Consider the following 27652-nt stretch of genomic DNA (forward strand, 5'->3'; position numbering starts at 1 on the left):
TAATAATGATGTGTGACATTAAATGATGACTCATTTTTCACGAGGCCATTTCAGATTGTAGCTATAACCTCAGATCAGACCAGAACAACTGTGTGAGCTGAAATCTTAGTGGAACCATTAATTATGGATTTCCTGGCTTTTATAGGTTGGAGTCAGACCTTTGATGTTCCTTTAAGATTGTTCTCCTGTGTTCATTTCCTTTGTTTCTGTGTTGGTAGCTTAAAAAAACACCCCAAGATTTCCATGGAAGTGTATGAGATGATAGCCTAGAAATGCATAGTCCATAAAAGCCCTGCAATTCATGGCTCATAAAGTCCTCTAATCCATGGTCAATAAAGCTTTGGGAAAGAGCTGTATGAACCACAGTCATTTCACAGTTCAATGAGGTTCATACAAGAATCAATAATCTGGTTTAAATTCGCCTGGATTTGTCCTCCACCTGTATATTTCTCTTTGACTTTTCAGGTTGAAAGGCAGCTCAAACAGCTGAATTCTGGAGACCTCGCATGGAAACAATGAGTTTTATGCAGCTTTCACCCAAAAGCCATAACAATGACCTAAATCCCTCTACTTTGTCTCAAAGGTGAACAAGTCAAGTTTCAGGTAACAAAAGATGAATTGGGAAACTCAAACTGGAAGAAGAATGATTTGGAAACATGGGGCCATAGCTCAAGGTAATATACTGTATGCAGAGACCTCAGTCCATACAGAACACGGGGGGGGGGCTCTAATTTAAGTATATGCAAATGCACAATGGATCTATGGGACAGGCCAGAGAGTGAACTTCTAGTACACAAATTATCCTCCAAAAATGAATGCTAACAGTCTCACTGTTGTGTGCTGGTGAACATTATTGTGGCAACACAATATAAGTTCACATGCTTCTCTCCTTCACAGGTAAGACTCCATTGCCCATATTATAAGCCATCCTAGCTGTTTCTTCCCAAGAATGATCACGCTACAAAGTCTGGTGACAGGCACACATTTCTGCTCTTTTCTTGCCAATCGAAATGAACCAGTTAGAGAGAACTCACTGTTTATTGCCTTGTGCAAGGTCCAGCTTGCAATTAATGCTGATGAAACCCAACTGCCAAGAGCACAATATGCAGCAGCTGGTTTATGAAAGCTGAGACCCCATCCAATTTATGGGGAAACTAAGCTGGTTCTGAGTCTCTCTCTGATTTAGCTGAACAGTTTGTATTTTTTATTTTGTTTCCAGGAAAACACCAGAAGTTACTCCAGAACTGTAGAAGCACTAAAACCATCTGAAAGCACTAAGGCAGACTTCCCTTCTTCCAGCCTTTCCTCATTTCTAGGGCTGTGATCTCCCACTAATATCTCCCTGGGATCTTTCAGCAAGGCAGGCGACACACAGCGTCTGGTTCATCACCAGCATGGTGGGAGCGGAAACTTATGCTTCCTTATCCGAATCTCCATCCTTATGAAATGGAAGTAGAGGGATAAAAGGTTTTGATTCAGATGAAATCTCACAGGAGCACAGAGTGAATAATTTAACTCTAACCTGGAGAAGTACCCTTTTAAATACTTTTCCTAGGAACATTTCTTGCTGAAATAAAAACAGCAAAAGGCACAAAAGTCTGCCAAAGCTATGCAAGCACCACTGCTTTAAGCCCCCAGCTGCACACTTCCACAGCCACATCAGGCCCAATATCCAATATCCTTTCCGGATAGAGAGGACGGGGGCAGGAGGATTGCACCTAACTGCCAGCCCCAAATCAGATCTATTCAAGCACCTCACTTGTGTAACACATAAGGTGAGCTGGACCAGACACCCTTGTGAAATGCAGGGACATCATGACTCGGTGGCCTGCAGGCAGAAGAAAGATAGAAAAGTCCTTTGTCCTCGAGGCAATCAGCTACGTTGAACCAAATGCCTCTTAGTTCAGGCTTAAACATCCTCTGTGGAGAGGATCCAACCACTGACCACACTCTGAGAACAAAACACATGAATCCTTCTTACCAAGGCTGGCATTAACCTCAGAAATAGCCTTACTTCGTTAAGATTAATATGCACCAACTTAGTAACAACCCTTACATCACTCACCCTGAGAATACAATACACTACCAAAAAAAAAAACCCAAAAACGAGGCAACTGCTTCATTGAACAGAATGAATAAAAATTTAAAAAAAAAGTCCCCAAACACAAATATGTGGAGCTTTTTCCTTAGTAAAGGGAGAAGCCTCTGACAGACTCTGACTTATTTTACTTGCAAGGAATTTAGGTGCTAAGAAAATGGGAATAAGAGTAATGCTTAAAGACAATCATTACATGTATAGGCGAGCAGCCAGTTCCCAACAAATTATTTCATTCCTGTTACTTGTTAGGAGATCTATAAACACTGTGGCTGTTTATCTGCCCATGACTTGGCCTGGATAAAGGCACTAAGGGCTTTCCCAGTTTTAAAGGTGGGAGAATAAATTGCCCACGAATCCTAAAAGCACACATCGAGAAGCCCTGGCCAAACATGAAGGCTCTTATTCGAACACTGAATGGGAGTTTTTAACCTCGGACCAAGATTGGAACGGCCACGGAAAGGTGACTACCTCCATTCTCTTCACAGAGAGGCCTTAACTAAATACTTTGTTTTGCCTCAGTTTGCTGTTTTTAATGCAGTCTGAGATGTTAAAACATTTCAGTCCCAGGACACAGTTAAGAAGATTGAAAGTCAGATATGCCAGAATCTTAAAAACTCCCAGGAATATTCTGCATGGTTGGAAAATGGGCGAGTCTTTGGGTTGAAAACTGACAGTAAAGATTGGAAAATAATTATTGGAAGAAAATGGGCAAACACACAATATTTTCCATTGTAATTTTTTCCTGGTTTTTAATCTGGCAAGTCTTTGTTTCTGTATCTTTTAAACATTCAAAGCATTAGCTTTTTTCCTCTTTACTTTTAGATCAAATGTGCCTATGAGCCTTCCCCCTAGTTCTTCATCAGGCTCCAAAAACATCACCTCACTCCCTGTCTGTCCCATTTAGCCTTTCTCCAACCCTCCTTATGGTCTAATCAACAAGAGTTGGAATCTGTAAAGAGCAGCTAGTTAAGAGACAGCGGGAAGAGGACAGGGACCATAAAAGTTATGACTCACCTGTCTTCTATCCGAACCCAGAGGTCATTGAACTGCCTCTGGCGATGGTGTTTGTGCTGCTTCTTGTGCCATTTCTTCTGCCTGCCAAACTCTTCCAGCTGGCTGATGCTGTCTGGCAACAGGAGGTGAGGAGACAGGCTGTCTTCTTCATCCATCTGCAGGGGCTTCAGGGAAGGAGACGTCAGTGGGACCTGCTCAGAAAGCTGGAGAGCAGGCAGGGCTGTTGCTGAGGACCCTTCCAAGGCTGGGCTTGTCTTTGTTGTCCTTGAACTGCAAAACACAGCATTTAAACATTTGATGAATAAGATAGGGATCACGCTAACAAAAAGTGAAAGCAGAGGACCACATTACTTGGTGGGTGCTCCTAACTGCTAAGAAGGTGTACAAGGAGAAAGGCTTTTGCTCTGGGGCAGCAACTAAAGACATCAGTGGCATTTCCTAGCAAGCTTTCAGATAAACACTAAACTGAAAAAGGGGGGAAAGGCAGTTGATACGTTATTGCTGTTTGCTGGCATTTTAATTACTTCTTACAGGCTTTAGAGCCTGTGGTAGGGGTCAACGTCATCTCCCCCTTTAGGCTGAAGGTTAAATGGCAAAATTGCGACTCTGAGGAAAACAGATACCTTAACAGAAGCTCATCTTAAATTAATGAGAACACTAGTTCCCTTCTTTTTTTTTTTTTCTTTTTTTTTTTCAACTTTGGATATCCTCTGTGGAAAACAAGTCATTGTTTTGATTGCAACAATAATTATGCTTGTTCATCTGAGTTAGGATTGGTGACAGGGAAGCCCAGACTGATGACTGGAGCGTGGTCTAACAGTTAGGTTGCTGGGATGAGATGTGCAAGACCTGAACTCCATCAGGTTTTGCATAAAGGAGAAATGAAACCAAAAGGGGGTAAATGACACCTTGAAACAATACTGCCAGAGCTTGTCACTCCTGTTTGAAATACTACTACCTCTTGCATCTGACTGGAACTATGCAGAAAAAGGCCTTTTATTGTTTTCTACTTCTAGAGTTTCACTAATTTTAGAAAAAAGTCAATACAAACTCTCTCTTTTGATATATGGCCATGTGAACTTACATTTGGGAGCTAAGATATCTGAAACAAAAATCTAATACACCAGTACTGACACAAAGTGATTTTTTTCCCCCTAACTTCAGTCGAAGCTCCTGTTTGGTCTCAATTGCAAGAGAGGATCTTTTTCTGTCTCTGGGATGGCCCAATGAGTTGTAGGTACAGAAAATGGAAGAGAATTAATAGGCAATATAAAGCTGTGGTCTGCAAAACTATTTCTATTACATGGATGCTATGACTTTTATGACAGAAACAATTAAAGCCACATGAAAAGTTTTGCCTCCTGAGTGAAACCAGTAAGACATTTTAATGAAAAAGTAATAAAAAGTCCTAAACTTCATTGGTGACAATGTACAAAATGTGCTGCAAGTGAAACCACATGTTAATTTATGGAACATTTTGTTCTCTTCCAAAAAAGTCACATCTACTACTAATGGCAGCTTTTTTTCTTTTTGATTTTTTGAAGTCCATTACAATAGCAGTCAAGATGGTCATCTCTAATTCCACTGCATCATGTTTCACCCAAAGGTCCTTCCAATAGCTACTGATAATTAATCGTTGCTACTACCAGACTCACTGGCAAAAACTACAGTAACTTTGTCACTCATAGCCAATGTTAATGAAGTTCTTCAGAGATCATATGGCAGATACAGAAAAGACAGACACTTGTTTAAACTAATTCTAAAGTTCTCCAAGGATGCTTTCATTAATAAAAGACACAAGAAAATCCCATACTTTTCTCTTTTTCCAAGCATTCAGACTCTCAGTGAGTCCTTTTCAAACTCATTCATACTCACCCCATGCTCTATTTTACATCACAGAGAGACCTGCTGGTTCTGGATTTTTTTCCCCATTAAGACTTTCTTCCATGATTCATGTTGAGGATGGATTTTCATCAGTGCAGCAACTTTCTTTGAGAGATCTTGGTGCTCTCCAAAGCCTTGAAGACTTCTTAAGATGTGACATAGGCTCATGGCTGAAGCAAAGCCACCTCCAGACTTATGTAAAAAGAAAGGCTCTCATAGGTTTGCATTGGGTGGGTCCCTCAGGCCACAGCAGACAGTTCTTAGTTTTTTATCCAGCCATGGTGGTGGATCAATGAAGTATTAACATGCAAATGCAGCTGTTTAGCAGCTTGGAAGATAACACAGTGTGATCTTCGATAGGACAGGTTAGGCAGGCAGGAAGGACCTGGCCCAAGCATCTACAAACACCATGTAGTTAAATGTGATGGCAGCAGGCAGCAATGGGTGGCAAGAAAACCCCAGCCTCATTGCCTGCTGCACTTGTGCCAAAGCAATGGGAATACAAGCTGGTTGATACTGCTCAAAGACAGCTCGTTCTGGTACTGCTCTGGCTACCTCTGCTCTTCACTGTGTGAATTCACCCAGGTCTTCCTGCAACCAAGCCCTCCATCTGCACACTGGGGAGAAGAGCATTACCCTCGCCACAAGGCTGTGCAGGGCAGAAACGTGTTAAGAAGGCAAGAACATGGAGCAGATATGAGGCCCAAAGCAATGTGATCATCACAGCTGGAACTCAGCTGTTGCTAAGATTTCTGTTTCCATTGACTTTCTTCTCCTTGCCACTGAAACGGTGACTCGTGTTCTGATCAGTCAGTGATTCCCCGAGACGCTGAAGGTAGGAGCAGCCTCTGCATCAGCCCACATCCGCCAGCTCAAGGCTGGGGCCACCGTTTCGTTCCTTGAATGGTTTTAGAGACATCTGAACACATACTTTCCACCTTTTAACACCTACTATTTTGTTACATGTGTTTACCTTGCTCTGAGCTCCTAGTAAACTGGAACCAGTATAGAGGTGTTTTTATGGGTTGAGATTTTAGAAACCACTTAAGACGACTGGCAGCTCACTTCTTATTAAAATTAATGAGTTTGGGCATCAAAATCCCAGTGGTGGCTTTGAAAGCTTCTAGCTTAATTGTTTCCACTACCATCACATGAGCCACAGATTGTAAACTTGATATTTCAGAACATTCTTTGGGAAGAGGATAAATAAACACTGAAGAAACATTAAAATGTTGTAACCTAAAGAGGGTTATAAACTAACCACTTCTACTTCAGAGTCGACGCAGGGGGAATAGCTCCACTGTGGCAACTGCATATTACATTTGGTCCGTATTCCTGTACTACTACTAATTACCCCAAGATCTAGGAGGGACTGTTGAAGGCTGTATGTTGGTGCATGCTTGCTTCTTTCAAAAAAAAGAAATTTTTATAAAAACGATTTAATGAATTTAGAGACCTGGTTGTTTTTAAATCTGATCATCATCCTACAGACATTCAATCAGAAGTAAAATAAAAACTTTTAATCCCACAGAATATGGATATTTAATCCAAATATATTTTAAAAATATTTAAAGATTTTAATTCAAAGTAAGGTATACTTCCTATCAAAATATAAATTTCCCATTGATTTAAGTAAAAATTTTATTAATACAAAGGGCTTGAATTATTAATATTCTGGATTTTGTTCCCCTTAAAAAAAAAAAAAAAAAAGGACAAAACCCTCCCATTTGCAATAGGATACCTGGACAATAGGTCTCACCATTGTGTGAAGCTTTACTGTTAGATTCAACTGATCATTTCATGGACTATTTCATGCTTTTCCTTTGGTCTCAGTCTCAATCCACTCTATTAGCACAGCTGCACTGTATGAAACCATGGGGATGTAATACACTTTTTTTCCCACTCCTTCACTACTGCTGAGACAGCTTTTCAAGATATATAGTTATTTTTAAAGACAGAGAAAAAGCAGGGCTAGTTTTCAGTTTGTGAGGCCACAGTGCCTCTTCTGAAGAAAGAGTGAGAAAGTACCACCCAAATATCTTGGTCCAAACAAAGATCTCAGAAATTTTTCATGAATAACTTGATACAACTCCAGGCTTAGAGGTTCCACCCATTTTTAAATCTATCATTCGCACACAGGGTGGTCTGAGAAACTAAAAGTATTTCAGGCTCTTAGGTGGGTTTTTCTCATCTCTGACCTTAATTTCCTTCCCTGGGATGCACAGTTCTGCAAAACAAGTTCTTTAAATAACAGAGTCCAATAAGAAAACTTGTGAGTCTCAGCAATTATCCTACGTAGCTGGGTCCTAAGGTACAGAAACCAGAGTGAAAACAGGAAAACATTTATTCTTGCTAGTTCTTGAAAATGCTTAATCAAAGACCCCTGTGGTTTTGTTTCACTTCGGGTGAAATTTGCCATCCTTTTCTAATTCTTTTCAAGACTTAAAAGAACAAACCAAAACATGCAAGTAGTTTAGGCTGAGCTGTATGCTCCATTAGGCTGTCTCAGCATTTCTCTCTTTGCTTTGTGGTCTCTAGTGTCGCTCTGTGCTGGCACTGACAATAGAAAATTGACTCATCATTGGGATTTGCTAGGGTTATCGAGTGGATCTGGTCAGAAAAATGACATTAACATCATGAAGTTCTGCAATAGTTTCTTTTCATCATTGCCAGCCTTAAAATTGCCCAGGTCACACTTAGATTCAACCCCAAGCTACCCGGCACTCTGGCCATGCCTTTCTCCCTGCCCAGGCAAGCATCTTCCTACCCCTCACATCAGGTATCCAATTTCTGCAGCTCAAAGGGCCATGACCATCTCTGGGCGTGATAACCTGCTCTGTAAGGCGAATCACAGCATCCACGTTTCATTCCTGCTCTGACCGGCCCTTGTGAATAGCCCACCTTTCCCCACTGGTGGAGGCTGCGTGGTGTTATCACTACACCTCGCACCTCGTTCCCACCAACAGGGATTTTCCCAACCACTGATTCACTGACAATTGTCTGAGGGGAGCATCAGGCAGGGCAGACCCCACTGATGCCTCTGCCCACTGGCTCTGATGGAATAATTCTGATAATATTTGGGGTGAGACCCATCAAGCCTCTCCTGGGCTTCAGCAGGGCCAGGAATTTGCCCTTGCTTTAGCTCATGAGAGAGGACATGCCTTTGCTGACCATACACATCTTCCACACAACTAAATCATCAATTTATTTTTTCAGCAATCTTGCGGTAACGTTTCTGTTCCCTCCGATGTCTGCAGAATCTTCTAAAATGCAAGTTTGCCAATTTGTTATTTACATCTTGTCTTTGTAGCACGAGCAACGGAAAAGTTTTGCTCAGAAGACTGCAGTGTTTTGCACGCGCTTCCAAGTACAGCAACATTGTTGAGGTTTTCTTGCTTCAATTTTCAGAACTGTCAGACGAGGAAAGATTTTGTTTCATCAAGAGAGAAGCTGTGGTGATAGCAAGGAATGTGTGATGTGGCAGCTTTATCATTATGCCACTGTTCTTGGGATGCACCCGGATGACAGCCAGACGCTAAGTTAGGAGCATTTTATTATAGACGGATTCTCATAAATTCCAGTTTGGGAGTCTTTGTCAAGGCAGGAATTCGTCAGTTCCTCGCACGCATCCTTGCTCCCCTTGCCACAGGCCACAGAGACATCTGCTTCTTGCTTTTTTTTCCTTACGCATCTCTCAGGGAGAGCAGTCATGCACACCCACAGGACGGGCAGCAGAATGTCCTGTCCCACAAGAAGTTTTACATTTCTTTCTCTTCCACGCTAGGATGAAACCCAAATTTTCAAAGCTCTTGGGAGAGCAGCAAATAAAAGGAGAACAGAAAACCAGGCAGAAATCCTAACCCACCCCAGCATAGATTATAGGTCCTCTTACTAGTGATGTGAAGTACGGATTTAGACCACAGTCTCTCACATAACCAGGTGACACCAGTGCATACCACCATGGAGTTCATCTCCTTCAAGATATATACTTTTTTTTTTTAATTGTAAAAGAGAGTAACTCCAAAGAAGAGATTGGAGAATTAGATTCTCCCGATACCTAACTTAGCTGAGGTGCTTCAGGTAAGTGCTGTAAATTACTGAGGATAAACTTGGGCTCAAGAGACAGCAAAAGAGAATACCTGTGAAATCCCTGATAGTTCAGTCACCTGATTGGCTTAATTATAATGAGGTTATTTTATTTAGGATGCAGTTGCCTTAGGCCTGTACACTAACGGTAAAACATTTCCATTTCTTAACAGAATTTGGAAACAAAGTTATTTTTTCATTTTTGCACCAGAGTCAACTACATCTCAAGAGCAGTTAAATTAGGTTAAGTAGTTAAATTAGATTACAGTCCACTCCAAACTTGGATGGTATCTCTGGACTCAGAATCCATGTCAGACTATTTCTCTGGGAAGAATCACTGTTGCTCAAGAACTGTGGCCTTAGTTTGAAAAGGAATTTGGTCCTCAGTATATACACATACATATGCAAACCCTCAAATCTGTCCCTAAATGAAGTGAAAAGCTTGTGAGGTCAAGATATTCCCATGGATGGTGATGTTTTCCTTCCCAGTTTGAGAAACTATAAAATAAGAGGAGTAAAACTTTTGTTATCTGTTCCATTTCATTAAAAGTGGAGCTGATCTAGGGCACAGAGGAAGAAATGCAAGCTTTCTGCAACTTGAGCGGTTGAATCTGCTGAGAAAAAAAGAGGACAACCGAAACATTTGCAATGTGCCATTTCTACATTTTCATATGAATTCTTTTATTTCAGAAAACTCAAAATGTTTCATTTCAGCACTTTCTGAACAAAGCTTTTGATTTTTTTTTAGTCTTCTGTTTTCAAAGACTTAAATGCTACAAAGTGGCCTTTTTTGTTTAAAAATTGATCTCAATTAAAAAGAAAAACCCAACTAATAAATAAAATTTACAAAAACCCAACAAAACCCAACCCCTGCCTTCAAAAATGTCCTCAGAATGTTCCATTTTGGATTGCTCTGAACTTATTTCCCCTGCTTGGCTTTTTGCTTCAATTCTTGAACTGAATAATCCTTTGTTCATACATCTGTAGTGTAAACTGTGTAAGCTGCACACCAGCCTCAGAAGATGTGCTGTGCCCATAGAGGAAGGATGAGTCGACCCTCCGGTCTTGCTTCCATCTCCCACATTAATAGCAAATGAGAACCTTATCTGCTTGCGGCACACAAAGCCTCATCTCAGACTACTCCCTAAATCTTCGCTGTCTTACTATCACCATACCAATTTAGCTCTAAGCTATTTCCGCCTGGGTAGTCTGGTTTAAGTAAAATATTCATAATACAGTTGCCTTTGGTGCCTCACTGTCTTACGGAAATTGTACGTGACAGAATACATATTCCATAGATCAAGATGGGCTCGTATGTGCTCAAGCATCCTGGTTCAACATGGGAGCATGTAGCTATGCAGCTGTCTTGGGCCACAAAACTGATCAGAAGGATGGAGCACCTCTCCTGTGAGGACAGGCTCACAGAGTTGGGATTGTTCAGCCTGGAGAAAAGGCGGCTCCGGGGAGATCTAATTGCAGCTTTCCAGTACCTGAAGGGGCCTACAGGAAAGATGGAGAGGGACTGTTTATCAGGGAGTGTAGTGACAGGACAAGGGGTAATGGGTTTAAGCTAAAAGAGGGTCGATTTAGATTAGATGTTAGGAGGAAATTCTTTACTGTGAGAGTGGTGAGGCACTGGCACAGGTTGCCCAGAGAAGCTGTGGATGCCCCATCCCTGGAAGTGTTCAAGGCCAGGTTGGATGGGGCTTTGGGCAACCTGGTCTAGTGGAGGGTGTCCCTGCCCATGGCAGGGGGGTTGGAACTAGATGGTCTTTAAGGTCCCTTCCAACCCAAACCATACTATGATTCTATGATTCTATCTGGTTCGTTCTGGAAGTCTACTTCCCAGAGGAGAGAAAGGGTTTCACATTCAAATTACAGCTCCTATATGTCCATGTACCACTGAAAGACTTGCCACGTAACGTTAACTGAAATGTTTCAGTGTCTTCTAATAAATTTTTGAGTGCTGACTTTGCAATGAATTTTCAGTATTTCTGCTTTTCCACCCTGATTTTGGACAGAAACAAATGCTGGAGTATCAGCATTACCTCTGGGTTGGAAATCCTGACTTCTGTCCAAATTTTCCAAGAATACGCAGGCTTTCTGATGAATCTAAAGTGATGGTATTACACCACAAAAGAAGATTTCAGGTTTGCATTTTTATTGAACTGGAATATTTTGAAGCTTTATTCCACCCATTTTTTTTCTGTTATTGCTTGAAAACCATTAGTAACAAGAGTAAATATATTGCTCTTTCCTTTTAATAACTTTTTAATATACACATACATATTGCTTTAATAAAGAACAATGGTGGACTTATTACTGGGCAATGTAATCTCTGTTTCCTCTTTATAAACTCTCTGATCTTTCTATGTTTCTTTGAGGTGATGTCATATTAATTATACACAGCAGATTTTTCAGGTGCTGGAAATTAACTTCCATCATTCAACAGGTTCTGCAAAGCATAAAATTCTCATCCAGTTCGGCCCAATCTGCAACACCAAGTTTCTTCAGATCTAATTGTGACATTTCCAAAGTTTTGATGTGTGCTTAGGTTTTGGGCCAGTTCTGCTGCTACAGCGTATTTATGGTGGTTTGGGCAGTGTCTGAGAAACTGGACAATGGTGACCAAATGCCACCATCTCATTTCAGCAGTTACAATCTCAGACTCCGGTGACCGGAAAGCAAGTCAAGGGCTGAGCAAATCCTTCTTTCTCCTGCCACAATTAAACTAGAAATACCAAAACTCATCTCTCTCCTAACTCAGTTGCAAAACTATTCTCATCTCATGTGTTGTCATTTCTAAACCATTCCTGACCTCGGTTTAAACATGGAAAAGAAAGCAAGGATGCATTTGTTCCATCCCAGTAGCTCTCATCCAGACAGGTTTCAATCTTAAGAAGCTGACTGACAAAAAAATCCCCAAGCCCCAAACTGGCTGCGCGGTTTTGATTCCTCAGTAGAATTACAGCTAATACACAACTGTTGTCTGTATCTTACTCGTCTGCATTCCAAATTGAATTCTGCCCCCAGATTGTCTCCTTTAGGAATTGGTTTCCCTTCTCTGCTGAATCCTCTGGAGAGAAGAAACATCTGCAGGAGTCCACATTTTCCATCACATCTTAAAAATAAACTCTCTACAGAGACATCAACTGAGCAAGGTACCAAATGCCTAGCTTGAGGGACTAAAACATTTTCACTGACTTCAGACTTAAACTAAGGGCCAATTATTCAACGTATGCCTGGCACTGTTTCCTGCACTTCCCTCTGATGCTCTTGAAGCTGGGCCCTGGCAGAGATGCGATATTGGGTGGATCACAAATCTGTATAAGCATGGCAACTTGCATTCTTTAAGTACCTTGTTCAGTCCAGGCTCTTACAATTGCAAGACGACAGATAACATAGGCACATAAGTAGCTGCTATCGCTAGAAGGAGAGAGACATGGACCACTTACACTGAGCAGCAGGCAACAGTGTAGAACCAAAGAGCCATAAGAAGACCATGTCTGCAAGAGATCCCACATCTCTGTTACACTGAATCCACTTTTCTTCTCTGTAGCTGACACTGTAAAACATCTGATCTGCTTAGCTGGTGATGGCTGCTGAGCTAAAAAAAGGAACACAGAGCCAGTCTGCCTTTCTCCAAAATACTGTTATAGCCCACCGGCATTGTTTTTATCACAGGGCCTGAGTGTTTCCGAGAAAAGAACAAAACAGTTGTCAGAAACCCTATTCAGACAACACTTCAGCCTGTCTGTGGGCATTTTTACTGTGTGGTAATGGACAGAGCCCTTGAAACATGATGAACGCAGAAGAGTTCTTCCTCCAAACTCCATTTGCTTTAATGTCTAATGCTGTTCTATCAACTCTAACGTTAACGGACTTCACAAAAGGTCTCTCTACATATTAGCCTGGTTTCACTTGGGTTCCCTCTCTGTATTAACTCATGCTGATGAACCTGCTTGTATAAAATACTTATTTCTGCCTGACAAATCCATCTTACATTAAAATTCTTTATTAATGAAACATGTACATTGCTGCTGAAATCTTAAGGAAGAAAAGAACGTTTTATAATCTCTTTTTTGGTTGTTAATTGAAACCTATGAGATTAGACCTTGAACTACAGCTTGAATATCTAGGAGGCATCTGAGGCCACAAGAAAGATTGATTTTTAATGAACTCGGGCAAATCTCACTGACTAGTTACAAACAACAGGGCCCAGGTCTTCTCCCCTTAAAAACAGGAAAATTTGCACTGATCCCAGAAAATATTTCCTCTTAATCACAGTGTCTATTATTATTATTTTTATTGGTACATTTATGAATCCCAGAAGTAAACTATGCACATATTGAAGAGCTCCATCTCAGCAAGCTGACAAGTGAAGGGTATGACATGATGACAGACAGATACAACCATCATGAGGTTACAACAACACAGCACTCAACTGTACAAAAGTGAGAGCCTTTGCAGCCTCCCTCTCTGAACTCTGCTGTAGACCTCATTGCAAAGGAGCTTTGGGGGCTCACCTGCTCCAAGGAGTTACCAACACAGCTAAAAACGCAGGAGGAGGAGGAGGTCTGCATAAAGGCAGTGCTTCCTTCCTCCTGTGTCTAACTGGTTAGCACTGGCCAGCAGCAGTCATGGAGGTTTTCTTAGGTCCTGTACTAACAGCCTCTGCAGAGAAAAGGGGCAGGAGAGTGATGGGTCTTTGGAGCAATTCTGGTGCCAGTCATCCTCCAATGGAGGAAAGAAAGGGAATGTCCATGCATGGCTACCAGGGGCTTTCTGCTGGCCCAGCAGAACAAGAATTAGGCCAACTGGCTTCCTTGACCAGACAGACAGCAAGATCCTCAGGTGCCCTTTGTGTAATCTCTGCAGATTTAATTTGTCAAGGAAAAATAATGTTAGACTGAGGACTGGCAGTGGCTGAAACCTTCACTGGGGTGCTTTGTGAACATGAATGACAAATGGCTCTTGTCACAAGCTTGAGCAGACCCGACTTCTACATAAACTGTAAACACACACACATACACAAAACTAGTTATTAAGCCCAGCTCTCCTCCCATGAAGAGAACCCCATACGGCAGTAAGTGAAACACCAGGAAAATGGAAACCACTTGTTCTGCTGCTCCCCAGAGCACAGTAAGTCAGTTAGGAAGCCTCCTCCCTCCATCGTATGTGCGTATGCGTTTCCTTAGTCTGTATTTATTTGTTTGTTTGCCTGGAAATGCTTTATCGAAATGCCAGTTGTTTGAGAGGGTATCACAGCCTAGTATTTGTAGCACTGCCTAGCTACTGAAAAGCATGTAATATCACAAGTCTAACAGACGTCAGAGACTCATCAAAACTATGCCTGGCATCTGGCATGGGTTCTAGCAGCCGTGTTAGCTTCTTATCACTACGCAAAGCTGGAACACTTTGAGAGTGACCAAACTAGGACTTCTTCTGCGGTGGTGCTGTAATCCAGCTCAAACTACAGAGAAGCCAATATTCCTTTGATAGCAGAGGGCTTTTTATCTCAAAATCACCCTTCTATTCTCAGAATAATTTAGTAATGTAAAGTTGGGGTTTTTAGTATACATTATTAAAGTGAACTGCCTTCTCTATCCAGAGGGTGTGCCCTCCTACCAACCTCAAGGGATCAAGTTGTCTCTGCAACATGGCCCTGCACTGGAATACACACTTCATTTTCAGAGGTTCTGGAGGAGTGAGGGTTCAACTTCTGTGTTTGCAACCTTCATTCAGCTTTTGCCATGGCTTCTTAATCCACATTGAATATCATTCCTTGGTAGTTCTCCTGTAAGGACTTCATCTTTTAATAAGTGAGGACTCCTCTCTGTCTCAGACCACCTTCCACTGTAAGTATTGGTGTCAGACACAGAAAGCCCTTGACTTTTTTTTCTGCTGTTGTGGTCTACCTTGGCAGCTAAGATCAATCCTGGATAGGTGATGTCTCCATACCACAAGTGTCAGATTGACAGGCATGTACCAGGCAACACTAAGCCCAGAAACAGAAAGCCCATACAAATCTTCTACTTTCACTGGAAGCAGCTCCACACAGAAAACATCTGTGCAAGAAAGTGCTGAGAGAGGCGGATGAGTCCCAGGCACTGGGAAGGAGACTCAGATGACCTCTGCGTCATGTTCTGTGGTGGCCAAGATGTGTCTCGAATTTATTTGGAGCAGCACAGCACTGCCAGTGCTTTCACAGCCCATCAAATCCCAGTAGGGGAGGGATCACCCAGGGGTTTAGTGGTCAGTAGTTTAACTAACGCTAAACGAGCTGTGCTGTTGTAGTTTCCCTCAAGAAAACTCAGTTTCCCTCATAAAAAACTCTTTATGCCCCAGTTTTCCAAGCACCCATGGAGATAATGCCCTACCTCACTTGAAGATAGTGAGAAGAAATACAGCAAAGACTCAGAGACGCTGTGGGGCCATGTGAGCGTTGCAGACAGATAAGCGTGGGCCAGACTGCAAAACTGCCACCTCATGCTGTTGAAATGCTGCCCGCATAAGATGTTTTAATTAAAACTGCAGACCGATTCATCTGACTCATCTCTCTGCAATGAGACTAAGCGCTTGGGGCTGCCCCACCGGGCCCGCTGAGACAGAGACATTAATTCTGAACAGAAGCACAGGCTATTCTAGCAATGCTCTTTTCCTAAGCAAATGATGACACCCTCCACACATGCCTGTCTGTCCCTGTCTCCTCCGGTCTCTCAAGTCAATCTGACAGCCAGTTTTAACTGAAATATTAGTAGCACAGAGATCAAAAAAAGAGCGTATGTCCTTATTTATATGAAAATAAGCAGGAAGGAGTCAGGCTTTATGAGGAAAGGCTCGGGTATGAGCTCAGCCCTTTACTAGATACCGGAGTCCGACAAATAGAAAACCCATAGGGCCCCTAGACCTCATCAGGTCTACCATTCACAGACTGACCAGGGGTTTCTTGGAAAGGCAGGGGAGGTAAAGAGGGAGGGAAGTGGGACAGTGCACCCCAATAGTGAAAGAAGAAGAAAATAAAATCAGTCTCCTGCTCCATCATCTCTTTTAAAACACTTCTGGTTGCCTGTGCATTTCATTTGCCGCCTTTCACTGATTTGAGTGGGAATTGCTGACTGTTCAGCAATGATTGCTATCGGTATGAATGCTTGAATACATAGAAATTACCCTAAATTCATGGCTGCATTTGTAAAACAAACAAACAAAACCCTTGTTAACTCTGCTTTCTTTCAAGTCAATGTCCTTTCTCCTTGAGGGGGATGTTTCTAAAATTGCTTCAGGGATTTAAAACCTCAGTGCCTGCTAAATGTCACTGGAAGTTGCACTTCCCAGTTTCATTTGCAACCTAAAACCTAATCTGCATAAAAGTTTCATACACATGCAAAATTCTCATTTAACATTAGCAAGAAATCACATGCTTCTAGGGAAAAAAGATGATTCCTTCGTCACAAATGCAAAGCAAGGTTTGCTTTGACAAAATGGTGGCAAAAAGCCAGTCTGTGCATCTATTGCATCCATTGACTAGGTCAATGAGTGGAATGACCTGCTGCTCCTGGGAAGAGGTCTTCAGCTTGGGTGGCACTATGGAAGAAGGAAGGCGGCACCCAACAAAATCACGTGTGCCAAACTGGAGTCATAGGTGAGGACACAACAAAGTCCTTCAGATTGTTATCTGCCAGGATGGGAGAAGCAGAGGAAAAGCCACCCACTGACCTGGACCAAACCACCACCAGTATTACCCTGGTGTTAGATAGCCTCGATTCTTAGCACTGCTGATTTCAGAAATCAGCTTTTTCTCCCCAAAGTTCATGCAGGGTCTTCTGGATCTTCCTTATGCTGGAATATGATGCCTTGACTCTGTTGATGTTAGGAATAATTCCTTAAAATGACCTCAAATGCCACAAATGCAGGCAATGTTACAACCTAAAACCACTACAGCAGCAGAGGTTTACTGCCTTCCTTGTAGAGAACCACGTGAGTTTATTTCATCTAGCAATGTTTTCTTTCCCCTTCAGAAATCAGGAGGAGACAATACCACAAAAGTATTTGAGATCCATGTGAACCATGTTTAGCCACTGTGGATTGGGATTTACATTCCAGGGGTATAATGAACCCAGAGACGCAAAGATGCGGGCACACAATGTCATTAAACCCTTGAAGATTATCCTAGTCTCACTCAATAACTTAGCCTTTTCTTAACAATGCTGGCATGTAGATGAACTATAGCCTTTAGCAAAGCTCAATCCCAACAGAAACCAGCAACTTTGCAGAGGCTGAGCAGCAGCCCCATGTAGTCCTCTGTGTTAGAGCTCTGGATGGGCTGTATCGTTTTTCTTCAATGGAGGGGGAAAGTGTTTATCTGGGAAGCGTTTCACATCAAGGACAATAGGGAACTGTTTAGCTTTCCACAAATAGGCTGGTATGCAACTTCCGAGCACTCTCCAAGGAAAACTTTGCAACACTGGCCACAGATTTCCAGCAGGGATTTCATGTAAAGTAGTTAATGCCCCACATCCTTCATTCTGATTTATTCCTGCTTCATCCTTGTTTCAAAGTGCTGCACTCACTTCAAACACAACATGGGGCTCATCTCTCTGAATATGCGCTTTGATCGCTGGGGACTCCAGATTCGTATCGGCCGTTCAAACATAAACAGGGATGTGCTGTCTCGACAGAGGTATTTCTGTGACTGCCTTTATTTTTGCAAAGGTAATTTGGAAATGTGAAGCTGGGGTCAGATGACAGGAGATTCAAATCTAGTGGCTAGGCAGGGCACTGGATACCAAAGTGCTCAGAGCCCATCTGTGACTTTGCTGCTGAGTTGCTGCAGGTTAACAGGAAAATCTTAGCATCCTTGACTTGACACGTGCCCTGGGACTCAGTGGAGAAAGGCTTCAGTGTGCTCTTACCCACAAACGAGAGCACCAAATTAGATCTCCCTTCCTCTGCAAGCTGCCACCAGCAGAGAGTGGCACTGCAGAGCTGTGAGCTGGTCTGACGTCCCATACAGCAGCAGAAAGGGGAAATACCCCTAATCTAGTCCTTCTGTCAACTCTGGTCCCCTGTGGGACCAACTATTTTCTAGCTGAAGTCAACAGGAGTTATGACCATGCAGGGTGAAAATTTAGGCTAATTCTTGGTGCCGATGAAAAATTCTGTTCTACAGTGGGGCTACAGATGAGGCAGACAGATGGGCATAACCAGGTCCACAGCAGCCACAATGGGGTAAATCCTCCAGGTGCTTCTCCTGACTGACTGGAGTTGCGGAGGTCTGTTAGAGCGGCAAAGGATCCAGTTTGCACAAGCAGAAAAACTGCTGTCCATGGGGCCACGCACCCGAACAAGAGGTCAAGGTGGAGGCCCAAACAGATAATTCAGTTTCTATCAGACACTCTCTGTGCCCCAATCTTTCTCTCTAAATTTCCATGTATTAATTCTGAAATTGGATTACTGTAGTAGTGTATTTTTAGCAATCATGATTGCAGGAAATTGACTTCATTCAGGATGTTGTTCCATCATATCAATTGACAGCCACTGTGTCTACATCCATATACAGCATCTGATCCATTTTTCCTCCCTCCTGTTTCTATTCACAGGTCCATTTTTCATTCTCCCTGGAATGCGGAGCATTTGGGAGTGTAGGTGGAAAGCCAAAGTCTTTCAACACCCATTAATAGAAATTTGTTTTATTAATTAGCTTTGTGGGAAGAAAAAAAAAAAAAAGACCTGATCCTCCACTCTGAAATCATGAATCACTGCACAAGAGAAGACATGTCCTCTGAGACACCAGAGGCTGCTTCAGACAGAGTGACTGACTGAGTTGCTTTCTTGGGAAGTCCTGAGTCATCAAACACAGCAGTTTAATCCCCAGGAAATGGGAAACATATTGGCATGACATTCACTTGCTTGGAGCTAGAGCTCTGGAGAGGAGTGACCCTCCAAAGGTTCTGGAGACCAGTTTAGCTTTTGGAAAGATTTTAAAACCTTAAACCTTCTCTAAAGAATATCTGGTCTGGACCTGGGTACAGTATTCCCAACACACGGTTTACTGGATGAATTAAACTGTTTAAATACTTTAGAGATTACAAGTGAATTTACTTTGACTTCTCATAAAAATGATTCAATGATTATGACATGGAAATGTATTCTGGCTTCTAAGTTATTTACTGTGACAAGTGCTTCATGTATTCACTGTTCTTAATTCACTAGTCCTGTTGTAAGAACTTACTTTTTTTGGCATTCCTACTCCTACTACTAGCACTTAACCAGTAGGAGCAGCTGATATACATGCTTCTCAGTCTGATCGTTCACCATGGTTTGCCTAAAGGGACACCCACACAGTCATTTCAGACCCAAAGCTGAGTTGTGGCCAGTGTGAAGCCACTGGCCTGGCTGAGATATCACAAGTTGTTAAAAGTGAGACTATTTTGCACTGAAGTGGACAAGAAATGGCACATCGCATATGTATATTAGAGTGACCTTCTACTTGTGAGGGCAATACATAAAGGTTTCAGTAAGTTTCATAGCTTGCCACAACAACATCCATCCACAAGGAGTCATTTGGTCGTGCCACCAGTCACACAATGTTGTTTTGGAGGGCTTCTAACCCCATTTAAACTGTGAGGAATGTCCCTATGAACACCGGATTGCTCACGAGAGATGGAAAATGCATTCAAGTGTATTCCTATGTAGAAAACTGTATCCCCAACTGTTTTCTTTTAAGGCACTAGTTTTGAAGGAATTTTAAGTGAAAGTGTCAATGAAAAAAAGTCATTGACTCCCTGTCTACCTGTTCCATTTTTTTAGGAACTCATGCATGTTAAAGAGCTCCCTGCAAGCAAAATTACTAGCAATTACATTCATGTTGAATCAAGCAGCTCTATTGATTGCAACACAACCCACAGACCTCTTGCTGAAGGAAAAGAAGTCAGCTCTGGAAGTGGAAAAGCTATCTGTTCTAACGTGTGAGGTCTCTTTGCCTGACAACGTGATAGTGAAGGTAAGGGAAGTCGGCACTGCAAAGACAGAGTGACAGCAAACAGACCACAAACTTCCTTAGATAAACGACATCTTTCAAACCACACAATACCACTTGATACCTTTGTGCCCCTTGAGCTGTTACAAAGTGCAGCTGCACTTCAGCCCAGATTGATATCACTTGGGACAGAGGCCATCAATCCTGCACAGGACAAGTGCAGGCTGAATACCCAAACACAAAACTCACACAATCTCACTGTTTCAATATAAGTCTGGAGAGGGGATGGTGCAATTTTTCCAAATGAGTCTAGTGACACTGTCTGACTTGAACATGGGACCCAAGTCCTTCCAATAGGAGGGGAATTTATCTCACAAATCTATTAGTCTTCTAAAACTAGCCAGACAGCTACAGCAAGCAAGTTGGGCCAGCTGTCTAAGACACCCATGAGCAGTCCTCTGGAAAAGTCAGTCTTTTCACATTGACTATAGTAAGCATCTGCACAACTGTGTGAACATACTCTTAGTTTTCTACCAATTCCCTCATGACTTCTCACAACCAAAGAGAGGAGAGAATCAGCAACAACCTCGTATTAATGATGACCTCTAAAAGCTACTGGCACCGATAGAAGCCTTGTTGTTGACTTCAGTGCAGTTTGGATCAGCTTTATCTCTAGTAATTATAGACCAGAATTTTCATCTTATACTAATGACCTTAGGTGAAAAGATCTGCATTAGAGTTGGCTGGAAGCAGAAAAGAGGATGAAAAATCAGCTTCTCCTGTGAAAACAAGAACTCCAAAATTTGGCTAGGAAATAAAGTAAGAGCTAGCTCTGAACTTTTGAAGTCTCCAAGGCTCTGTAAGTTGACTATTAGATAGTTTATGGACTATAAAATACAGATCTACTAAAACTGATGGACTGCAGAGCAGCAAAAAACTTAGAAACCTTAGTACTGGCTTCAGGACAGCGCAGCAAGCAAGCTGCCCTTGAGCAAAAAGAAGCAAGCCCAGGTTCCCCAGTGGCCCTGTGTGCAAGTTCCCAAGGAACAGAATGATATAGAATCTGAAACAGTTTTTTCAAAAGAAACCAGAAATTTTGCCAAGGATAAAATCTGATTATAAAGAAAAGTGAATGTCCCATTGGGAGAACTAGTCAAGCACAAAATTCCTGAGAAGTTTTGTTCTGTATTCTTTCACCAACATTGTGAATTATTTTGCTCTTTCCCAGATTTTTTTGTAGCAAGTTGCTAAATTCCAGTCCTTCAGAAAGTGTTTGGTGTTTAAAGGTGGCCTAAAGAACATGCAGATGTTCTGGCCCTAAGTAATGTGTTACTCAGGTAGTGACAAGATAATTGTCTATGGCTGTGAACTTGTAAGTTGACTTTGCTTCTCTACCACATCTTGGAGATTTTCTTCAGTTTCTTTCCCCCTAAGAGTTACTTTGACTAGCTCAGACTTTGTGGCTGTATGGTAATTATAGACACAAAGACAATTAAATTGCAAAGGAGGATATTTTCAAGGCATGTGGGAATCCCTTGAAAATGTAATGTGCATGTTTTCATGACTAAATATTTTAGGCATTAAGTAGTCATATTCTCCAATGTTAGATGAAGCAATACATTTGCCAGTGCATGCAGATGAACCCTATTTAATCCCTATACACCTCTTACTGCAAATTACGCTGTCAGAGAACCCCCCCCCTAAATAATGGGTTAGCTTTTCTTCTGAGGGAAGGAAGCTAGTGAAGGGAGTATGTTCTTCAGGCTCAGATCAAGTGAAAGATCCAAAGGTTTACAATAGGATTAAGAAGAACTGCAGCATCCCAGCAGAGACATTATTCCACCCACAGGAAAAAAAAAGCGTGCATTTTTCCCTGTCTCAGAAGAGATCCATAATGTGCTAACATCTGCCCAGCTCTTCCTTTTTTCTCAATTAACTCAGTTGTTCCCATGAAACTGTCACAGCTCATTTTTTTTTTCCACTTCTCTCTTTTCTAAATAAAATTTTACTTATTTCACTACAACTTTAATGTTCTCCCAAACGCATCCTGAACATCAACATTAACAGCTAAGCAGAGCGGAGTAACCCTGCCAGGCTGGCACCAGAAAGCCCAGGTCGCTTGGGCATCCCAAGGAATGTGGCCACTGCTGGGAGACTCCTGATGGCATCTGTAAGTTTCTGGCACGCAATCTGTTGAAGTGGCACTTTTACCAAATTTGGGGCTGTGGGGAATGTCATGTCAAGCATTTTCCCATCTCTGCACATCACTTCTTGAAGGTTATGGATCCTGATCGAGTGAAAAGGCTGCATCACTGTGTAGATTGGGTGTATGCTTCCATCCCGTGGGGAAGAAGAACGCATTCATAGTGGAGCAAAGAAACTTCCGCCATGAGACAATGCTAAGCAGGGGAGCCAGGGTCACATCTGCAGGATGCTATAGGAAAAGGTGAAGGAGTAAGCTCTTTGCTTCAGAAAGAAGGAAAAGAATAAGCTACAACAGCAAAGACACGTTGCTTCGACTGGGCCAGGAAGTTCAAACATAAGGAGGAAGGGTAATTAATTTCCACACTAGAGCTCTGAGAGCTTACAATAAATTCTCAAATAGGCAGAAATAAAAGCTTGTGCTGAGATCTCCCATTCTGAAAGAAGGTAGCATTGAGCATAATGTCAGAAAGAGCAGTCTGATGGAAATGAGCATTGCTGTGTGTTTTTCCGGCCGAGGAAATAGTATGCAGTACGCCAGGGCTTGGTGCGCGGCAGAAGGTCAGAGCCGATTCTGAGAACCCAGTAACAATAGAGTCATCATGGACACAGGTGCTTCCGGGATTGATCTTGCAATTTGGCTGTTTCCAATTAAATGTGAAGCAGCTGTGGCCCTTTATCTGCTCAAGTCACTGGAATCCATCTGAAGGGAAAGTTCCTCCTATCTCCTCCTCTCTCCCCACCCCAAGTGCACAGCCCTGCTTTCTGAAGACAGAGAGGGGTAGGGACGGCCAACTGGCAGAAGCCCCACTGAGAAAAAAAGTTGCCTTTCTTATCTCAGGGCAAAGCAATGAGATATTGATCCAGTCATTCATTTTCCAATGCCTTTATTTGGGACAAGGAGGACAGCCAGCAAAATAAGAAGCAAATACAAATGCTGTTGAAGGCTGTCAGGCAAACATATTCAGGACACTTTCCCTCAGGCAACAAAATAAACAAATGAAGGCAATGTGAGGCTTGAGTTCTCAAGTGTTTATGGCATTGTTCTGCATGCTGAGTACAACAAGATTTCCTTTACAGAAAGGGATCGAGCTTTAAAGAAGGTATTTTCAATAGTCAGCTGGTGGGATTCTAGAAGAGGCTGAGGAAATCCAGCACGGGGCAACCAAGCAGATCAACAGGAGCTAGGGGATTTCAGAAATCCAGTCGGTGAGAGCTCCCAAATATCTCCACACCAGCTAAATGTACTGTATATGAACTTTTATTTGCCAGTTCATTGATTCTGGAGCCATCGAACCCCTCCATCTCTTGGCTATCTCTTCTAGCCTGCCAAGGTCTCACTTTACTTTTTCCCAGTACCTTAAGAAAGGAAGAACTTGGCTCAAATTTGTGCTTGTCACGACACAACAGAAACGTGAGACTCTAGGTATTCATTTTGGTCAGCTTAAAGAGTAGCCATTTAACAACACATGCTTAGCATTCTGGATGAAAGGAAGCCAACAATCTTCTGGCTTTACCCAGCCTGTATGTAACTGGAAGCAGAACCAGTTTTGGTCTTTCTCCTGTTCCACTCTTCCCAAGGCTCTTCTGATACACAGGAACAGTACTAGTTATTTTCTGAAAAAATATTCTCTTGTCCTTTCTGAAACTGAAATGAATGGCAGAGCTGAAACATCAGTACCAGACTATCCCATCTATTTATGACACCACTGCTTCATTATTATCGAACAATAAAGCTCAGACTACTAATCATTTCAATCATAACAATCATACTATTCGAGGAATAGAGATATTAAAGAAAAATAGTATTTATTTTTTCAGCAAGGCAGCATTGGTAGTAGGTAGGATGTAGCATGAATGTTTTGCTGAAATTAATTGTTTCAAATAATGGGGCTTTTGACTTAACCTGAGAAAGACTGTCCTGCAACTTACTATCAAGAAATCGTTGATATTCAGCCAAAACCACCCTCAGTTTCAATATGATATACCTCCAAACATTCCTATGTGCCAGCTCAAATTGTTTCTTTAGGTCCTTTTGGGCACAATCCATCCACGACAATTCTGTTTTTGAATTCCCTTGGCCAAAACATAAGCATGCAGCTGCTTCAGTTTTTTCCAACCCTTGCATCTTTTCCATGTGCTGTCCACCCCCACCAATCTCTACATTAGAGTCCAGCTGATCTTCCCTGAACACTATCCAATTTTTCAATTGTCAGTGCCAGAATTCAGTGCAGTGGGCTTGACTCCCTCATACAACTTATTTGGAAGAAAAGCAGAAATGCCTCTTTTGGGTTTCAGCAGACGACAGAAATACCTCATTTCATGTATGGCTCCACAAGAATCAAGATGAAAACACCTGCATCTCTATGATCCATAAAACAATTTCTGCTTGCAAGCAGTGCAAAATTTGTTGACTTTCTACTTGTTTATTCTATGTATAGATGTGGTTAGTATAGCCACTACCCTGAAATGGTTCCTCTTCTGGGCCTTTCTAACTGTTTTCAAATCTTTTTATTTCACCTTTTTAAAAGGAAAGAGGAGAGCAAAAAAAGAAGGGTAGACAAAAACGCAAGGTTCCTTAAGGCTCTCAACTACAGCAACGTAGCCCCAGCATCACAACAATTAATGGGCTGTGCTTTCTGAATATGCCATCAACATTTTTCATAATTGTGTTTGACCAGGCTGTCTTTTGCAGCTCGCCCAGAAATTACAAAATACAAGTTATTCTGAAAAAGAGAGACAAAATGGTTTGCACCAGCCTTCTTGTTTCTAAGGGGGAGCCCCAAGCACTTCTGATGGCTATGGCCCCAGCTGTAGGACAACGAAAATACAGTCCCTGATGTGCAGGTCTGGGAGTTTCTTTTTTTCTAAAAGGAGCAAGCTGTTTCCTGTGAATATATTTAAACTCTGTTTAGACTTTCTATAATCTTCTACTGTTTCTGCACCTTGAGCAATGCAATTTAGTGGCAACTCTGGATTTCTTTACCATGCCATTTATTTTTCCTTTCTGTTGTCTCATCTAAGGCTGGCTGATCCGCCTGGATCATCAGACCATAGGAAAACATACAAAGCATCTAATCTTTATGGAGTGCAACCATATGCTCTCTCTCAACTCAATCCGGTACTCATGCACAACAGTATACACTGTAATAAAGTTTTGTAGTTCAACGTTCAGAACAGACCCACTGGATTTAGGGTACTAGTCCAGACAAAGGGACCAACCTGCCCAACGCTCCGGTCTGGAGGTGAGAACAGAAGCTACCAAGTGTAGGATAATTCAGCTGAGGACATATGCATTGTTCTAGGCAGCAGTCCAAGTCCATTTGCTTTCAAGTATGTTTCCCCCAGGGACTGACAATTTTAGGGAAGACGTCATGAACAAGAGACACTGCTGCCAAGGCAGGGGAATGCATACACAGGGGTGCCCCATATTGCAAATAAGTCAACATTAAGCAGTGGCTTTGTTTCAAGTTTCCTGCCCCATCGCATTATTTCAAGTCTGTGATGACATGTATAGACATATCCCAAAACCATAAAGAGCAGAGACTATTCTTGGACATCTCTCACACTACTGTATCTTTCTTTCTTCTCAAGGGCTTGCAAACAGCCAATAAATTAATAGTTTCACAATTTCCAGTTGAAATACTTTTCTTGGGGAAGATGATACTTTCAACTAAATGAAAATTGCTGAGGAAAGTGCCTGCTTCCCTGAGAGGAAAGTTTCTTTGTCAGAAATCTAGGAATGGTATACTTCAGCTGTTTTCCTATAGATCGCTTGGTTTTTCTGATTTGATGTATTTTTAGACACATTTTTGTTGATTTTAGCAAAAATTTCCAGCTCCAATCAGTTACAGTGTTTAATGCTCTTCCCTGTGCCATGTTGATTTTTCTCCCTCTGCCAAAGTGCTTCTTAAACCTCCTCTATGCTCTTCCTTATGTTTGATAGCTTTTTCTTCTTCTTTTCCCCATTGTTATTTAAGACTGTGCTTTTATTGCTCAACATATTCCAAGAAGCATTTAGGATAAATGCTCTGTCAAAGACACTTATGTACAGTGGAGCCATATTATATTCTATATGAATCATTGCGGATGTTTCACAAACAAGGTTAGATCAGCCAGATTTTCCAACTATATTAAACATAGCTTTTTCAGACATGGTCTACTAGCCCTGCGATTAATCCTCCATATTGAAACTCACCTCATATTTGGACCATGTCATGTCTGCCCACCAGGGACAGGAGCATGCTCCTAACACTTTCTCCTAATGAGGATAACAATCCTATGACAGAGCAATCTCGGCCAGTTTTTATCTGCAGAATGCAGGGGAAAGGCTAGCTTTGCAAAGCTAGATGGTCTCTCACCATCCCTCCTAGTTATATTGTCTATGATCTCTTTAGACAGAGACCTCGCCTAAATGGCCAGGAAAGAGAAAAGTCTAGGGGAAGAAGGAAGTGTCTTTTACCAACTGAGGAGAATTTTGTGCCATATTTTATCTTACGCTAATGAATATTGCCAAGAACTTGGTAATCAATCCTTCTTGCCTGCTTTACTTGATTAGATAGATGGAGAAGCTCAGGGAATATTGAATCGCTTTTTACCTACTCACCACACTTTCCAAGGTGCATCTGCTACATTGAATCTGGTCCTTCAAGCAAAACTGAAATTCTACCTGAAGAAGAGCAGCCTGACAGGCCTGAAAAATGAAGTTGGTGGCAGTCTACTGCCCTGCAACGGAGGAGCAACTAAAACCCCATGGAAAGAAAAAGACAAAACTGCTATGGGGTAAAATGAGCTGAACGAGATGTTTCTTGAAAACAGAAAGAAACTGTGGCACTTCTGATCTGGTAGAGTGAAGCAGCTGTGATATGAATAACATCCCCAAGTGAAAAAAACAGCCACTGAGGCTCCATATGTTTCCAAACTCACACAACGGATGCTTTACAATGCACTTTTTGTCTGGAACTTGAGTGGGAAAGGGAGGTTCCTCACCCCCTCAACCTACCTCCTATACTAATGCAATAATCTTGCTTAGTCACAGAAAAAGGGAAAGAAAAAAGAAAAGGAGAGAAAGTGATTAATAATCTGTGGGCAGCTGCTTACTTTCCAATTGGTTGTCCAGGAGGGGTGTGCTCCACTTCAAATCCTGCTTGTCTCAGTACATCAATCACAGTGTTGTTACCCAGGAAGTGACCTAAAATACAGGTAGAAAATAGCACTGTCAATCAAACTGCTCCTCTCGCTCACTTGAGTTTCCTCTGTTGAAACAACAGGTTTGGGAGGCAAGGTGACCAGAAGCTAGACCAGCTCCAAAAGCAAGAAAGGCACATTAGGTAATTTGCTGGAATTCAGACTCAACTATTCACCACGTAGCCCACTGCACCCTTTGGCAA

General features: G+C 42.0%; 1 protein-coding gene across 1 annotated transcript in view; it reads right to left on the bottom strand.

Annotated features, from left to right (window-relative positions):
* Positions 1-27652, bottom strand: part of TRABD2B (TraB domain containing 2B) — a 295290-nt gene that overhangs the window by 18167 nt on the left and 249471 nt on the right. The window contains exons 5-6 of the mRNA XM_054834247.1: positions 27363-27453; positions 3113-3382 (exon numbers count right to left, since the gene is read on the bottom strand). Coding sequence (XP_054690222.1) covers positions 3113-3382; positions 27363-27453 — 361 coding nt within the window. The remainder of the gene's footprint in view (positions 1-3112; positions 3383-27362; positions 27454-27652) is intronic.

The sequence above is a fragment of the Grus americana genome, chromosome 8 (assembly GCF_028858705.1).
Source record: "Grus americana isolate bGruAme1 chromosome 8, bGruAme1.mat, whole genome shotgun sequence".
Lineage (NCBI taxonomy): Eukaryota > Metazoa > Chordata > Aves > Gruiformes > Gruidae > Grus > Grus americana.